An 18373-nucleotide genomic window follows, 5' to 3' on the forward strand; every position below is an offset into this window, starting at 1 on the left:
TCATTCTTTGTAACAAAAGAGAGTCGTTCTTTGTGACATATAACTGACACTGAGATTGTAGCATTTAAATCAGCTGACATCTTTTCCTGCGTTCTCTGCTGCATCGTGAGTACTGTTTGCCCTTGGGATGTTGTTTTTTTGTTTTTTTGTTTGTTTGTTTTTACCTGTCTCAGCCTGATTTTCCGCTTAGGTCCAAAAACTATCTTTGTCTCTGATTTCCTTCCCATCGCCACTCACTGTGTTTCTTTTGCTCTCTGCCTCTTGGTGACATTGAACTTCTTAGCACGGCCACAGCAAACACCAAGACCCAAGATGCAGGGCCATGTCCTCCGCATCTTCTCAGGCAAGCTTCCTCATTTTTTGAAGCTTAGTGCAGCGTGGACTTTGCAGTGGGTTTTATCGGGTTATTTTCCGATCGTTGAAGTTGGCTGTGCTTAACATGGCCATGCTGATTATCTGCTGAAATGAGGCTTCGAGGTGGAGAGTTTCACAAACACTGGCCAGACCACGTAATATTTCAGAGCCTCTTAATGATTGGGTTGTTTGCTCTGAATAGCAGCCCAAATAAAGCTGGGGAGCAGTCTTGGATCTCCAAGAGTCATGTCATAGTAATTTGTGCTAAGTGACTAACAGCTCATAATTCCATGTGACTAGAAAAGGCTAGTTTCATTCATGCTATTCTGTCAAGACCTTCTTGGGAGTTGGCAAGTCGAAACACCAGCTGAGGTAGCCCCACCCTTGGAAATGTTTAAGATGGTCTTTAATATGAAAATATATGATACCTTAGAGTAGCATTAGGTTATGAAAAATTACATTTAATACTTTTCAGTGTATTACAGAGGCTGAAAGCATCTTAATAAACAGTACCAAAGGCAGGCAGGTCAACCTGCAGCTTAATGATTTTAATATTTTAACAAACAGTAACTTTCTTACTATGTTGGATCAAAAAAGTCCCAACAATGTTTCTTCCTCTTTACTCCTTTTATTGTATACAGTTGAACTTGCTCTAAGAAGAGAAAATTTCCTGTCCTTCAATGTCATAATTCTCTAGAAATCGTGTGGTGAAAATAACTGGGAAAACATTAGTATTTATAAAATTATTTTTGCTTTGAATTTGTGTTTATGCCAGTTCACCAAAGAGATTGGGAAATGGCTTTTTATGTTGGTTCACGGGTTTTCAGCTCTCCTCATTACTAATGATTTTACACAGTGGTCCTATTACTTTATCTAGAGTCAGCAACAACTTACATATTTTGTTCTTCTCTGCCACTAGTTATCCAAATATTGCTTGGACTCTTTATAAACACCACTGCAAATAAAAATTGGTAAATTCTACTAATATCTGAGACTTGGATTGATATAAATAATGTCTGTTTGCTTAATCTAGCCTCTGTAGGATAACTCTAAATGTATGTACATTCTAAGGATGTCCAGAAGAGGACAGGAAGTGATATAGACAGTCTCTTCTACTATTTCAAGGCAAAGACCCTTATCTTCTTCCTCTCTGAGCAGAGTATAAAATTCTTATCATAAATCCCTTTCCTCGGGAGAGATAACTGGCTTGTGGTAGCTTCTGTTTATCTGTATTAAGAGGTCCACTAATTTTGCAGGGATGACAACCAGAGTAACTTTCCACTGATCCCACTGCTTAATTGTTAAAAAGCCCACTTACTTCATGAGAAGTCCGTTCATACTAGGAACTTCCTGTGTTACCACAGCTCATTTCCCTTCAGATTTGAAAACCTTCAGAATGCTCGCTTCCCTACCAAGCTTTCCCGAAGGCATTTAAACTAGATGCAGTAAAGGTGATTTTATTACCACAAACTTCATTAGGTGGCAAGTCATACAAAAGAAAAAAATAAATGAAGAGGAAGAACATCATCTTCTTAAATGTGTGTTATCCCAAGTACTTAAGCTGAAGTTATGGAATGATTTTTTGTGCACAACACTATAGCTTTATGAACGGGCTTCTTACTTCTAATCCCCTGCTTTGGAGTAAGAATACAGCTTTCATCTGAGTAGTTGCATATAGTGAGGTGGATTCAGCAGTCCCGTAGTTCCCTGGGATGCAAGCATCGTGGAAAAGAAAGCAGGAGTTAAATTTTTTGTTTTTTTTGGCCAGGATGAGTTCCACTAGTAAATGGAGGAGACACCTGACTAGAACAGTTTTCTTGTGCTTTTGGTAATTTACTCACTGAATGGTTGATTTCAGTCTCTTGATTATATATATATACACATATATATATAAATATACACACATATATATGTAATATATACATACTATATAAATATACATGTTCGGTGATATCAACAATTAGAAGACCTGTTTTCTCATTAGTTCTACAATCAGTTTATCCTTTAATCTTGGGTAAATCCTTCAACTTCTGTGGGTCTCAGTGCTCATATATGAAATGAGAAGGTTGCACGAATGATTTCCATTCTCTTTTTCTAAATTCCAAAACTGTGCAGTTAAAATGTTTGACTATAAGGCAAAAGATGGAGAAATGTGAACAAACTCCAAGACCCACTTAAATTTGTTTTCAAAGTTGGCCTTGAGCTGTCTTGAGAATCTCTCTGCTATACCACATCTATTCTCTTCTTCTGTCCCTCTGCTAAGCAAACAAAACAAAACAAAACAAAACAAAACAAAACAAAATGCTTGATGGACTGCATGTAAACTTCTGCCATAGAAATTCTCAAAACAGTTATTGGAAAAAAGAAGGAATTGCACTGAATTTTCTTGAGCACAACTGTTTATGTCCTTTGGTGCCTGGCCTTTGAGATGGCCATCCAGCAGAGATTTGTCATGTTCCTTTTAACAAGTGAAGCATAGTTAAAATTTTCATTCAACTAGTCCTGCCCTTGACTTTGAGCTTCCTGTATATATAACTGTATGCTAAATTCAATGACTCCTGCCCCCAAATTCCATGCCCTGAATTCTTATTCTTATCTAAAATCTTTGCAAAGCCTTTTCCCCTCCCCAGTTTTTCTTTTACAGTGTAAGTTTATATACACACATTCTAATTGTTTGGATAACTTGATCAGATGATGATATCAGCAGAATCTGAGTGCTAAGCTTAGCTTTAATTTTCAACTTTCCTACCCAGTGTGTATTATTTTCATGCAACAGTTTAAATATTTACTGCAAACAAATTAGTGGCTCTGTGACCTTCACGTGGTTAAGATAACACATGGTGTCTATTAACCAGATGTGGAGTGAGCAAAGGACTACGGGACTACCGTAGTCGGCATGCTGTGAGACTCATACTTTGAGTAAAGATTACTTATAAACTAAAAAAAAAAGTTTATGAAACTATTTCTCTCAATAATCTTTAGCCACAAACCAAGCTTAATTGAAAGACCATAAAAACTTGACTATGAATGACTGCGTGAGTAAATATATCCACTGATGTATTGTTTCAAGCCTGCAGGGATTTTGTTTCAAGATATAATGCTCGAGTTATCTCTCAATTACTTCAGTAGTGACTAGATTTGGGCCAAATTCATTCATTCCTTTAGAAGTTATAAGCATAAAATGTCTGATAAACTTGAATGTCCACCAATAACCTGAAATCAAGACTGCTTTCTGTTTAGCCAATTAAACTGTAAAAAAAAAAAAAAAAAAGGAGTGCTCAAAAATGCTGAATATGTTTTTCAAATTGTTTTTCTTGCTCTTAACTTTTAAGAATCCACTGTGTTGACATAATAATCTTGTTGCTATAGTGCCGCTTGTAATTACATGGTAGTTGATCATCCTTCTATGAATCATCCCCAAAATAAAATTCATTCCAGAAGATAGAAATATGTTACTCCATTTGATTAAAAGGCCTAATTTATCACTCACATAAAAACCAAAAGAGGGGGTGGTATGTTTAAAAACTGATATAAATCTAATTTATCATATTTACTTATCCAACTCTTTCTGATGTTTTAAGTGAAAAAAAAAAGCCACGTCCTGGCTATTTTGCCTATGTAGAGTTACAAACCAGCTAGCGCAGCCCAGCTACTGTTTCTTTTTGGCCATAGATTATTTACAAATAATATATTTTTTTAAAATCTTCTATACCTTATTTGTGGTTTTGTCAAAGTCTCCAAAATTAAGACAGTGTTTTTTAAAAAATGTAGATTAAAGAATTGTTTATACAACATGTGCCAGTCTCTGCACAGATAGGGATTCACTTCTGTCTTCAGACATTTCGTAGGTTAAGAAATGCCTATCTGATGACCATCTGATTTTTATGATTTCTGGTCTTTCTTAAATGCCCTCAAGATTATTCCCAGAGTAGTAGTACTTAACCATTAGAGACCTTCTTTGTGCCTGATGAATGCTGTGCTTCCACCCTTCTGGTAAAAATCTTTGTAAACAATGTTCAGGGATTCACAGAAGCCCTGTGTAAGAATACCAACCACCAAATGTTTTCAATGACTTCTCCTTTCAACAAAATTATTGGAGCATGCATGTCTATATATATATCATATAGATCTAATCTCTATGTGTGCCAGATTTTGAGTCTTTCCTTTTTTTTTTTTTTTGTAGTCAGTAACTTTGGAATCTTGAATTTTATTTCTATACTAAAATCTCCTTTCCTTTGAAAATTTTGGAAAATGGGAGCTTTCTCAAGAGACCATGTCACACCTTGGTGCACAGATAATGTTTAGTTATTTACCAAATTCTTTTTATACTTCAGGGTCCATTTAAAACCACCTAGTAGATTTCAAGCAAGAAGTCCTACCCTCACAGAACAGTCTCAAACTGATGGTCCAACCAGTGCTTCTCTCCCTGCCCCACCCGTAGTCCCTTTCAATTCCATTCTCATGGTCACTGCTCCAGGATTTAACTCCAAAAGACTGGATTATGTTGGTCCAGCCCTGGTCAGCTTGGTAATCAGAAAAATATTTTGGACTGTTTGCTTTTAATATTTTTTTTCTTTATGTTAAGATGGCTACCGCCATTCTGGTATGTCTTGTTTTCATTCCCCTTTCTCCAAAGGATGCTGACCTGTTGGATGTGGAGAGCAAACACTTTGAAGACCTGGAATTCCAACAGCTTGAGCGTGAGAGCCGTCTGGATGAGGAGAAGGAGAATCTGACCCAACAGCTCCTACGTGAAGTAGCTGAGTATCAGCGGAACATCGTGACTCGAAAGGTACTTTTGCCAGGTGTCATTCAGTGTGAAAAACCCACATTCGCCCCTCACTCCCTGACAGGAATCATCATTAATGTAGCTCTCTGTCTACCTGTCTTTATATCCAAATATCCGGGTGTGTTTCCCCACATGTCACATCTGACAGATTATGGAGCCTGCCATCTACATACCAAATGGTGCTCCACGCTGGATACACCAGCGTGTGTTAGTTGCTGTTACTTAATGCTGTAGATGCCATTGATTTATAATACCTGATTTTTTTTTCATTTATGGGAAAACCAAGGGAGAGAAAAATCAGAAATTCAGATATTTGTTTTAAGTTACTTGCGTTTGCAATCACAGTAACTAGATTTAGAATAGTTCTGCGAACAAAGTCTATTTTGGCATTTTCGGTTTTCACTGCTCATAGTTCCTGAAGTTGGCTGATAGCTTATTACCAATAGAAATAGCCCTGCCAGACGCCACACACATCGTTAGCTCTGCCCACCTCCTTCTCCTTGATGTCCCGCCCCAGAATTCAGCTCTTGTTCCAAAACTTAGAATCACATCCCAGCCGCTCTATACTAAACCAGTAGAACTGAGGGGAAGGGAGATGAAGAAAGTGACTTTTTAAGCTCTCAGCTTAAATAAGAACTTACATTGTTATTTTTCCCATGAGGCATCTCCCAAGTCTAAAACAAGATTTCCTGTTGACTTCTGCATTCTTCAAATAGATTTTAAACCACGTGGACTGGATTGGCCTTAGGTAAAGAATAGCCTTCAGCTTGGCAGGTCAAAGAGACTACCTCACAGTCTCTAGATAAGAATCACTGCCTACCACCAGCAAAAATGTCCTCATTGCTGATCCAGCTGTAAACACTTTTCCCTTTTCCAGGACATACTGGCAAACCATTGAATGTCTAACGGGCGTCTGTATATGATCATCTTTTTTCCTCCAGGAAAAAATTTCTGCATTGAAAAAGCAAGCCAATCACATTGTCCAGCAGGCTCAGAGAGAACAAGATCATTTTGTGAAAGAAAAGAATAATTTAATAATGATGTTACAGAGAGTAAGTATTTCCTTTTTTAGCACTGGTTGCAATAAAACTCAGGTTCCAGCTTGGGGGAAGCTCCTTCCTTCAAAGCAAGTGCCTTTTGATAATGAATAGTGGATTATAATTTTTAAAAAGGCTTTTTAATATACATTTTTATTTAATCCTCCACATTAGTAAGCTGATGCTCTGTGAATAATTAATTCAGAAAATAAGTGAGGACGTTTTCCTCATGATTTTTCCATGGTGTGAAAATTCAAACCATGAAAAATATGTACGTTTTCTGATTTTCTTCTTTTGAAGAAACAGATTTTTTTTCAAACAGGTAGAACATATTCTGCTTTTTTTGCTGCTGTCAAACGATTTGGCCCAGCTGCTGTGGTGTCAAACTCTAATTATTTGCCTATGGGTCCCCACCTGGCAGTGGCCCCATTGGGTTTAGTTTGGCTTCATTGGCTAGGTAGCCCCAGCAGTGGGGGCAAGACCATCCTCATCAAGGGGACTGTGGTCCCATCTACCCAGGGCCTAATGTGACTGCACAGAAAGGGTTTCCTGTGCCCAATCTGATTTTCTGACATAGTCTAAGATCTGAGACACCAAAAATTAATTAAAGTTGATGGGCTGGTCTCAGCACTGAGCCTTGTATGCAGGCCACTGCCTAGGATGTAATGCTTTGAGATCCTGAAAATATGAGATGGACCCAGAATGGGGTATAGGAGAAAGAATGAGGGACTAAAGGATGAGGCTAGACCATGTATCCCCACTACCAGACATGTAGCTGGAATATTCTCAACTTAGCCATTTAACTATTTTCAGGTTGAGAAGGGAAAGAAAATTGGTCCTTCACATAGAATTATGAGTCCACTCAAGGTGCACCTATGTAGCCTGCACAAATCCCTGCCAACTCCCCTCCTCCTGCTTCTTTGACACCCAGAAATCTCAGAATGGTTTTATGGTTTTTCATCCCTGTCTCCTGCTCTGGGGATGAGCTCTTCTTCCATTAACATCTGCTCCACTCTTTGCACATGCTATTCAAAGGCACAGCTTACATCAGATAGTATAATAACTAGGATTTAAGTAGTTCTGAAGTTTTAGCAAAAAGGAGGGGGGGACCTCATAGTGATCGATTTTTTAGAATGGGTGATCACCATCATACAAATACCACTTCCTCATTAAAATACATAAAATGTAATTGTGTTCTAAAAATTGTGCTAGTTATGAAGATTTGTGTTTTCCCAGATTGATCTGTAGATATGTCTCAGTCTCAATAAAAGTCCCAGCCGACTTTTTTTTTGTAGAAATGGACACGTGGATGCTTCAAATCTGTAGTTGATCTGCATTTTTCAAGAAGTCTGTATTTGTGAGTTTGCCTGCTCACTAAAGTTCACTTGCAGCCCCCTACTCATACTTGTCGTACAGTTCACTGATGGATGTGTGCAGAGTGGCAAAAATTTTGAGTCCCGCAGCATACAAATTCCCTGCTGAGGTTGAACAAAGCAACACTCTACCTTCCTGTTTCAACTCTCACAGAGTAAATAAGAGTCCTTTTTGCGGATTGTTTTGTGCTGTGTTTCACATTGTTTGTGCTTTTTTTGTTGGTCAGGCTATTTAAAATGCCTCCCCAGCATAGTGCTGACATACTGTTTAGTGTTCCTAAGGGCGGGAAAGTTGCAATGTGCCTCATGGAGAAAATGTGTGTCTTAAATAAGTTTCATTCAGGCATAAATTACAGTGCTTTTAGCTACAAGTTCAGTGTTTAATCAACTATATATCAAATACGGTATCTTTAAACAGAAACACACATAAAGCAAAGTTATGGATTGATCAGTTGATGAAATTTTTCTGAAGAAGCACACAGTAATCCATCTCTGTATTTTCTGTAGGAACAAGGGTTCAGTGTTCACTAATTTAGTGTTCACGGCAATGCTGCAGAGCATAAGAATTACAAGTAATGAGAATCAACTCTGTATGAAAATGCCAAGGGCATAGAGTAGCCAAAATAACTTTGAACAAGAACCAAGTTGGAAGATTTATACTATTTGATTTCAAAGTTGCCTCTAAAGCTATAGTATTTAAAATGATGTGGTGCTGACACACAGCTAGACACATAGATCAATGGAACCAAACAGAAAGTCCAGAAATAAACCCACACATATACCATCTATTGATTTTTTTTTTTTACACAGAAGGCTCCAAGATAATCCAGGAAAAAGAAAGTCTTTCCAACAAACTGTGCTGTATCAACTGGGTAAACATTCAAACAAATGAATTCTAATGCCTCTGTCCTCACACCACACATATAAATTAATTCAAGGCAGATTGTAGACTGAAGCAGAAAAATTAAAGTGATAAACTTTCTAGAAGAAAATGCAGGACTGCACATGCACTTCTCTGACCTTGGGGTGAGCAAAGTTTTCTTAAAGAGGAAATGACAAAGGACTTACATGCAGACTATATTAAAAACTCCTCCAGTTCAATAATGATCAATAAACACTCAATAAATAAATTTAAAAAAAAACAGTCCAAAGAATTGAATACGAACTCTTCACAAAAGAAGATATATGAAGAGCCAGTAAGACACATGATAAAATACTCAACATCATTAGTCATCAGGGAAATCTAAGATTGGCCAAGCTTAATAGATTTTTGTGTTCCTTCAGGAAAAGGAAAATCTTTGTAATTTGGAAAAGAAATACTCCAGCCTCTCTGGGGGGAAAGGGTTTCCTGTCAACCCCAGTACTCTGAAAGAGGTAAGCTGTGATTTTCCATGTCCCCTTCTATCACCTTAGAGATCAAGAGCTGTGCCTCCGTTTTAGATGATTAATTAAATAGGAAAACATTAACTTGAGTGACTTGGAAAGCATCAATGCTTTATGGTTTTCCTGACTTTTATTTATGCTTTGAGGATTTCACAGATTATCTTTGTGTTTAGTGCAGGTGCACTGTGTGTGTTTGTGTGCGTGCGTGTGTGTCTGTGTATGTGTGTGTGTGCAGACCATGCTTGACAGCGACATTGTGGGTTAATCTGGGGCTTCAGACAAGTTAAAATCCAAACGAAGATTAGATCTTAAATTCTCTTCTTCTCTGCAATGCCCTTCTTCAACTCCTCCTCTTTCTTATGTTACTTTTCCTTCTCCTGAATCTGACAGCAAATGAAAATGTCTCTGCACATTTGATAAGATAGCCTGGTGCCTTTCTTTTCTCTGTCTCTTCTCCCCCCAATGTTGTTTGTGCTCTTTCCCTCCCTAACTTAGAAAATCCTATTTGCATTAAGCTCCATACATTCTTGCTCCCAAACATCCATCTTTCTGAAATACTTTTTTTTATGGAGCTATGCTGCTACAATGGAAGAATATTTTAACTCTAATTTGGAAAGTCATAACCCTGACTGAAAAAGAAAATAGTTGTTTTTTTTTAGTATAGTTGACACACATGTGACATTAGTTGTAGGTGTACAACATCGTGATTCAGCAAGTTTGTATGTTACCTGCTCACACGAGTGTAGCTATCATCTGTCCCAACTAAAAGTCATTATCTTTATATTTTTTTTCCAAAAAGCTAAAGAAAAAGCTTGTCGCTGCATAAAAATGTGTGTAATAACAAAAAAAAACATTTATTTCTAAATATCTTTTTAAACAATAGCAAAGTTAAGACTTCCTACATAGGAAGTATTTTGTGTGTGAGTGTAGGTATCTGAAGTAGATGCTCATTGCATAAGAAGTATGAATAATGTGGATCTTGGAAGCATTTTGTGAAAGAGCTTTGTTCGATGATTCAGTTTCATAGTTTCTCTCCATTATTCAGAACATGGAACTCACAGATTCGGTAGACACAGGGTCATAGTGGATGGAGTGGAGTGGAAGAAGGGAACATCGGTGAGGTGGGCAGGGACCAGGTCTTATGAGGTGTGTTAAAAAAATATGGTTTATCATATGTGGCTGGGCAGTCCTTGAGTGAAAGATTTTAAGCAGGGAGGTAATATTATTTCATATCCATTTGTTAAGCATCCCTCTGGGCCACTGGCCCAGTTGATGAGGAGTGAGAGGAAAAGCAGGGGAGCTGGGAGGGAAGGGATTGCAGTAGTGAAGGCTGGAGATGCTCCTCTCTTGCCTTCATGCAATAACAGAGAGATGGAGAGAAATAGTCAGATGCAGACATATTTTGGAGGCTGAGTTGACAGTTCTTGCTGATAGATTGGATGTAAGATTGAAGTAAATTAAGGGAGGTATTAGGAATGATGTCATTTTTCCAGTTTGAGTCATGAGCTGAACAGTAAGGACCTTTTCCTGAGGTAGTGAAGACTGGGGACAGCACAGGCTTAAGAGGGAAGATACATGCTTTGACTCTGGACCTACTGAGTTTGAAGGACTGTGGCATCCAAATGAATTAGATAAACTCTAGCATCTTTTTACCTCTTGGTACAAGAAAATAATCTTCCCTTTTTTGCTAATGAGTTCTTTTTCTCTGCAGACTTCCTGATGCCAAAAGCCCATTTGGTTTTTGACTATTTGTATGTCTCCAACTCTTATGTTTTTTGGGTAACTGTGTTCTCTTTCATGGACTAAGCCGACTTGGCTCACGAGATGTTTTGAATTTCTTCTTTCCTCTCTCTCTCTCTCTCTCTTTCTCTGTCTCATTCTTTCACCCTTCTCTCTTTTTTTAAGGAGTGATTAATTTATATCTAACTCTTTCAAACAAGTGCCACTTTTGACAAATGGCATACATGTTTGAAGCAATAAATCAGGTTATATGGTCTATGATGTATAAAGAATCAAATCTTAGTTTTGAAACACCATGCTGTCAACTGAGCAAAAGCATAACTGAAAGTCATTTCTCTTCATTCCCATTCATTACCAAAGACAAAAGGAAATTTAACAATCCAGTTGTCAACTTCCTTTCTTCAATTTAATCTTCTGAAACTTTACATGGTATCTATTGCCATGAAGTCCAAGACTGTATTCAGCAGCATTTTGAAACCTACAATTTATAGTCAACTTTAGCTTTCCCCACTTTGCCATAATTATAAATCAGTAAAAACCTTGCTTTCCAGCCTGAAATTCTTGCTTCACCAGCATAATGATATCTTGCCTACCCTGGAGCCACTTTTTTAAAGGATTGATGGGCTAATAGAGGATCCCAAGTGCTAAATTTAACTCAATTTTACCTTTAAAAGAGAAATATTATTCTATACTCTTTCTTCTACTTTTCCCACTGTTTTGTTGATATGGTGAAAATTACGATTGGTCTGTACAAATACTTTCCATGAAAATTTACAAGTGCCTTTTCCTCAAATATAAATTTGGGAGTTTTGAATCTTGCAGGTTTTGATTCATGGGTATTTTATTGAAACTGAAGCCAAAACTGAATCATTGTCATGGGCAATTCTCTGTCCTGGGGTAGAGCTGGAGGGTTGGGGAAGCTGCCTTGAATTGAAATAGCCTCGAGCTGCAACTCTCCTGCAGGTTCTGTGTGTGTGTGTGTGCGTGCGCACTCGCATACACATTGATCTTGCTGGGGAAGACTCAAGAGGAGACCTAAAAGCTAGATTGCATTACAAATAAATTAGTATTTATAAAATTTCTCTGTACGAAAACCTGAAGACTTAAGCCCACTTTTACTCACACTCTAACTTGTCAAAACAAGAAGAAAAGAGAAAAATCTAAAAATAAAGATTTGTGGAAAAGGTTCTTGAATTATGGAATGAGAGATTGCATTGTAAATTTATAGCTCAGATTTGTGCGTGCGTGTGGTTATTTTAAATGTTGTATAGTGACGCCCTTATTCAATCAACAGAATGAATGCTGTTACCTCTAGAAAATCTAAAATTGAAGGTTTTAGGTTGTTTATATATAATTTAGTCATCTTGACTTCACCCCCCCAAATTATGTGTAATGCTTGTAATATCACTTTTCAAGATTAAGTGTCATAAATCCATTTTAATTGCTGACGATTCCCTTAATGCAACATTTGGTCGTTCCACAGATACTTGGCTGTGCTGCTCAAAGCTAACTCCATTGTACTGGGAGCATTAATACCCTTGCATGCCTCAGCTTTTGCTTTCTTTATGTTTAACTTCTGAATTCCTCCTTTTAGGGCTATATCAGTGTAAATGAAATTAATGAGCCATGTGTCAATTCCACGAATCTATCCCCTTCCACTCAGTTCCCTGCTGACGCTGATGCTGTTGCCACTGGGCCTACCACAGCTGTGCTGGTGAGCCAGCCACAAAATAAAGAGGTGTGTTGGCATGACATTTCATTCATTCACTGCTTTCCTCATGTCAGAGATTAACCCATGGTTACCTGAAAATGAAGGTGTGTGTGACCATATACATCTGGTTGACCAGAGAGCCAGAGTGATGCTAAGTTTGAAAAACATACCCATCTGGGGCACTGTTTTGTGACTCTTCATACTGGAAATTATGAAATATATGGTGCAGAGTGGAGTACCAGGAGAATTAAGTTCAAAATAATAAAATCTAGATCGTAGCCCTCTGACCCAACCTCGTTTTCATAGAAACTGAAAAGCCTTTCTCAAATTGTTAGCTTGAATCATTTTTCCAGTTTGATTTTGTTTTCTCTTGTGTTTGTGGGATGGATTTTTTTTTAATGTTATGCCTTTTTAAAACATCTGGGAAGGGGCAAAGAATAGTAAATTAAAATATCTTCTAACTGTTCCAAGTTGTTCCCAGAGTAGAATTTTAACAAAAACCTAAATTGAAAGATCCTGCCCACCGTTTGTGACTTCTTGATTAAAATACAAGAAAACAGAATAAGGAGATTATCGATTTAGTTTCTTTGTCTTATTCTTTCATTTCATATGGACACATACATACTTTTTCTTTCTCCTATAAAGCAAAGATCACCTGTCTGTTCTGGATTTATGTTTCCTTCCACCCTCTCTCCTCATCCTATCACTCAACCTCCATCAGCCCCTTGGCCCGAAGTCCTGGCTCCATCTGTCGATCCTTTCCCATTAAATGACACACCTCCTCCTCTACCAGCTAAGAAACACAGAAGGCAGCGGCAGCAGCAGGAGCAACAGGTAACTAGGCACTGGTGTTCAGAGTCTGAGACTTTGACCTTGACAGCAGTCACTGACGTGGATTCTTTCATTCCACTTTTCCAAAGGTATTTTGTTAAAGAGACAAGTACCTATTCCTTTGCTGGGTTTTCTTTTATTTGGTTCGCTTTTATTCTTATGCTTTTTTTTAAGAACCTTTAGTATTTTTTAGGGGTGTTAGGATTGTTCTAAACTTTGACCCCTTGACTGTCCTCTCTTGACTTTTGATATGTTGGAGCTAGATATGTTTTATATCCTTACGCTTCAGTTCCCATTCAGCCAAAATAGTGTAACTTGTCTCAGGTAGTTTTCAAAATGCTAATAATTATTTCCATTAAATCCATGCTATAAAAAGTTGCTGTGTCAGCGCAAAATATTTTTCTTACACGTTACCGCAATCATAATGACATCATGCCCTCGCTATGGGTCATAATTCGCTAAACATTTTACAAGTAAACATCTCCTTTCTTCCTTCTAATGATCCTGTGAAATAAGAATTGATCTCCTTATTGACATTTAGGGAACTGAGGCTTACTTAGCAGAGGTAAATAGCTTATCCAAGGTCACACCACAAGTAATGCATTTGGCTCATATAAGTTTTTATTGACCACCTATTTTTAAATAAACAATTCATTATTATGAATGCCACCCTTCTTTTAGTACATCTGCTGTATAACCATGCATGGGTATTCAAAAAGTCTCTTTTGAGGGTTCCTTTCAACTATCATCAGATTTCTATATGAATTTGGCCTCAGGAGATGCTAAGGAGTCATAGTCCTAGACATTAGATGAGCCCTGCTTTGCTGGGCCCAGCCATTACATTTCTCAAATTTATCTTTATTGCCTTTTACCTGTTGTTAAAGGACTGTATCTCCTTGCTACTTTTAGGTTAATAAATAGTAACTAGTGTAAGTAGATAATATAAATTTAAAATGCAAGTGTATTTCATGATTGACGTGTTTAAAGATTGATCATAAATTTGGTAACTCAGATTTGCATTAATTCTTATGTATTTCAACAGCCTGAGCTTAGTATAAAAATGATCAAACCCCAGGAACCTTTACTTAGGAAATAACTTTACTACTCAAGGCATTTTGGGGGGAGGCTAAGAAAAATTTGGATAAATTTCAAGTTGGCAAAAATTTTGCCTTAGGAATCTGGGAAAAAAAAAAGAAAGAAATGGTCAACAGAAGGGTTTTTAAATATGAGGGATTAGTATAGGGGTTTCTTGATGAAGCTTTTTTTTAAATAAAAGAATAACCTAGAAGAATGCCTTCTATGGAAACATTATATGGATTTGAAGTGTTTATATGTAATTAAAATATTATTCCGACTTTCAAACAACTTCCCTGTTTACTCGCTCTTTCTCTCCATCTTCTCCCTTCCTTGTTCTCCTCACACTGGGATCTGTGCCATCACACAGAACTGTCCAGACAGACAAGGGGAGAAACTGCTTACTTGCTTTGTCCACTGGCTGTTCCGCCATCCACATGGCGACCATCATAATAATTTGTAAGTTGTCCTGAGGCCCCAAGGCTGCAGGAACTAACTATGAAAGTGAAAGGTGGATTTTTTTTTTTAAGTTTCTCGGTTCAGTAATAAATTCTTCCAGTGTCTATGTACCTTACCAAATGCTAGCCCTCGTCTGTTAGTGAACGCAAGTATAAGTTGATTTTTTAAAAATTCTGTGTTAAAATTCCAAAACTCCTTTGTAAATGCATACTTCTTAATTTCTTCAGTGACCTCTTTCAATTAGTCAAGTTTTGCTATTCTGCTTTACATTTGCATTTAAAGCATTTTAGAAGTCTGGAAGAAAGGAAAAAACAGCATAAAGAAGGCCTCTATCTGAGTGACACTTTGCCTCGAAAGAAAACCACACCTTCCATATCCCCACATTTCAGCAGTGCTACTATGGGGAGAAGCACCGCCCCAAAGGTAGGACGTGGGGTGAACCATGGGCTTTGCATTCAGTGAGTCTTCTTGTCCTCATGTTGGCCAACATGCAAAGGCTCTTAAAGAAAATGCGGAATGATAAACCATTAAGTTTGCTTGTTGGGCAGACAGAGAACTATATTGCATCTTCTATCCTACTCAGAGGACGTACTCAATTGTACGTCCAGGACCAAAGAACCTGGGCCTGGGTATTTTCTACCATCACACAAGTGGCGGAGAGGAGAGTGTGCATTTACATGACAGATTCCCATGACTGCCTCCCAGATCTGGAAATTGGAGGATATTAACTCTGGATTCCAGGAATAATAGCCACAAATATTTACTGAGAGCATTTCTGTGAGCCTGACCCTGCACTAAGCCCTTTATATGGATTGTTTCATTTTAAAATCTGGCAGCGCTCTTCAGCCAAGGTACTCTGTATTATCCGCATTGTACATATGGACAAACTGAGGTGTGAAGAGACTAAGTGACTAGCCCAAGTGCCCTCAGCTGGTTAGCAGTGAAGCGGGACAATGAACCCCCATGGTGTGACACTTGAGTCCTCACTCCTATTTTGCTGATGTGTCCAGGGGGTCACTGCAGAAAGAGGGGGAAGGGCAGATGAGAAAGAGGTTCTGAGTGAGCCAGGCTTTGGGGCCTTTCCCTTGCCTTCAATCAGAGTAAGTTTGTTTATAAACTGGGGTCCCAAGTATATTGCACAGTAAGATTTTCTATTTTGAAAGAGTACAATATTGAGTAGGTTTCTCCAGTGTTGAGGGGGAGCAGGACATTGGTACACTTGTGGCAAGTAGACCTCTTCTCTTCCTTGTGCATGACGTGCCTGCATTCCTGTCCCTGCACCTGCCCTCGGCTCCTTGTGCATGAAGAACTCTGAGTTGTCCTTTAAGGTGGTTTTGGACAGCGTTGCCCCATCTGTCTTCATTTTTGGAATTGCTGCCCCTGCAGAGATTGCTGTGACGTTGAGCCTGCTGTGGGGCTCCTTGGAAGGGTCTGTGACTGGCCTTTGCCACTTAGCGTGAATTACAGGGACGCCTTCGTTCCTCCTTCCTACCGTCCGTGCCTACTGGGCTTACCCTGGAGCTTTGCAGGCAGGGATGTGGCCCTGTCCTGAAGGACCATGTGGCGGGCACTTTGCCTGAAGTGTCTCCTCCCGGTTCTCACAGGCTCACCTGCCCCTGGGACAGAGCAACAGCTGTGGCAGCGTCCTTCCTCACTCACTGGCGACCATGACCAAAGACTCAGACTCTCGGAGGACGCTCAGAGGTACGTACCTATTAAATCACACATCGTGTCTGTGGGTAAGCGTTAGAATTTCTCTGGGAGAGGGAGCAAGAACAGGGGTGGGGATCATTAGAGAGGGAACAACCAAAATCCTGGGTTTTATCCTTGATTCTTCTTCGGGGAAGGATCTGTCACCTTATTGTTGTACTAAGGTAACTTTTCCTATTATACATATGGCAGACACCTTTTAAACATACCCACTGTACTTCCTCAATTCAATTGAATTCCCAAACCAGAAAGGCTCCTCGAGAATGACTAACCTTCCCATTCTGTAGAAAGAAAAGAGAGACGGTGGAGATCCAGAGAGATCATCAGTGGCCTTAACGAAGCCACTTACCTGGTCTGTGGGCCGAGCCACTATTCTGTTGCGACATATGCTAAAGAGTCATTTAGAGGACACACTAGTGGCCCAGGACCACATTCCCTTTGGGCTTTTCATGGAGTCTGAGCTTTTCTTCTATGTGGTTGTTAGGTTTCGGGTAGACTTAGATCCTGGGCATCTTTTATTTCTTTGTAATAATACACTACATTTGTAATGGAGTTATCGAATAGTGTTTGTGGCGCTCGGAGAAGTTACTGTAATGCATTTCCAGAGGTGAGCTTCTCATTGAGAGGATTAGAGTTGTGTCAACACAGTCATTTAGGTCAATAGTTTATATGGGCCCCAACTTTTGACCAGACATGGTGCTAGAGACCAAGAATGCAAATAAATGACACAGTCCTCACCCCCTGACATGCTTATACTCTAGTGAGGAAGAAAGACACATAACAGATGATTTAAGGAGTCCTGAGTGGCTCAGTTAGTTAAGTATCTGCCTTCAACTCAGGTCATGGTCCCAGAGTCCTGGGATTGAGTCCCACGTCCGACTCCCTGCTCAGTGGGGAGTCTGCTTCTCCCTCTCCCTCTGCCCCTCCATGCTCTCTCTCTCTCTTGCTCTATCTCAAATAAATAAATAAATCTTAAAAAAAAAAAAAAAAAGATGATTTAAATGAAATGTGGTACATGCCGTGATGGGGGAATGCCCAGGATATAAAGGGGGCTGCCGATGGAGTGGTGGCCATTTGGGTTCTAAATGCATTCAAGCATTAGTGGAATTGAAACCCTTCCCTCCAACCAGGCTGGAATTCAGTTCTGACTGCTCAGCCCTTCTGCCAGTGGTACCAGGGGATAAACAGGTTTCTTGCCAAAAGAAAAAAAAAGAAAAGAAAAATATATATATACATATATGTTATGTATATATATTATATATGGATTTTGTATATATAAAATATATATGTGTGTATGTTTATATGTATATATACACACACACACACATATATATAGCTCTCTCTCACTTGAATGAGGTTTTTGAATCATCACCGGATGTGGTTTAAGAGTTCATAGAGCTGTAGTGTTCGTAAGAGAGGTTTATAATGCATGAGAGGTTTACAGTGTTAACATGTGAATCAAATACAGTTGATTGAACTTCACTTTTATTTTCTTTGCTATAATTTCTTAAGCTAAAATATCTCTTACGATTTATAAAGTTAAGATATCTCTTATGATTTATAAATAACAAACATAAGTGAGTTTTGATATTTTGGCTCTCGTTTATCATTGTTCACGTGTGGGTCAAGCCCATTTTCTGTTAAAGCATTTTTCTGTGATATTTATAGACTTTTTCAATGGGTTTTTCCCACTGGCTGAAGACATCAGAGCTTGGATTGGCCACAACACCACATTTTATGTCAAAAGTTATTTCTTAAGGAGCAATAAAAACCAGACCTTTATACTAACTGGAGAGATTTGCGAATTCAAGAGCTAGTAAGATTATCACGTAAGAGGATTCTTAATGAGAATTTTGGTGAAACCAAAGGATGCTTGATCTTTATTTTTCTAATCTCCTTTTGCCCAGCAAAG

The 18373-nt window shown here is 38.6% G+C and overlaps 1 protein-coding gene across 8 annotated transcripts in view; it reads left to right on the forward strand.

Moving 5' to 3' along the window:
- The window catches only part of PHLDB2 (pleckstrin homology like domain family B member 2), a 217749-nt gene that overhangs the window by 173531 nt on the left and 25845 nt on the right, over positions 1-18373 (forward strand). For 3 of the 8 annotated variants that reach the window (XM_080801638.1, XM_080801639.1, XM_080801642.1), the window contains 6 exons: positions 4991-5146; positions 6085-6195; positions 8838-8927; positions 12271-12414; positions 15034-15174; positions 16356-16455. In XM_080801638.1, coding sequence (XP_080657764.1) covers positions 4991-5146; positions 6085-6195; positions 8838-8927; positions 12271-12414; positions 15034-15174; positions 16356-16455 — 742 coding nt within the window. Of the gene's footprint in view, positions 1-4990; positions 5147-6084; positions 6196-8837; positions 8928-12270; positions 12415-13032; positions 13222-15033; positions 15175-16355; positions 16456-18373 lie in introns of all 8 variants that reach the window. The other 5 variants (XM_080801641.1, XM_080801643.1, XM_080801644.1 and 2 more) reach the window with 3 other exon arrangements.

Source organism: Martes martes (assembly GCF_963455335.1).
Source record: "Martes martes genome assembly, chromosome: 1".
NCBI lineage: Eukaryota > Metazoa > Chordata > Mammalia > Carnivora > Mustelidae > Martes > Martes martes.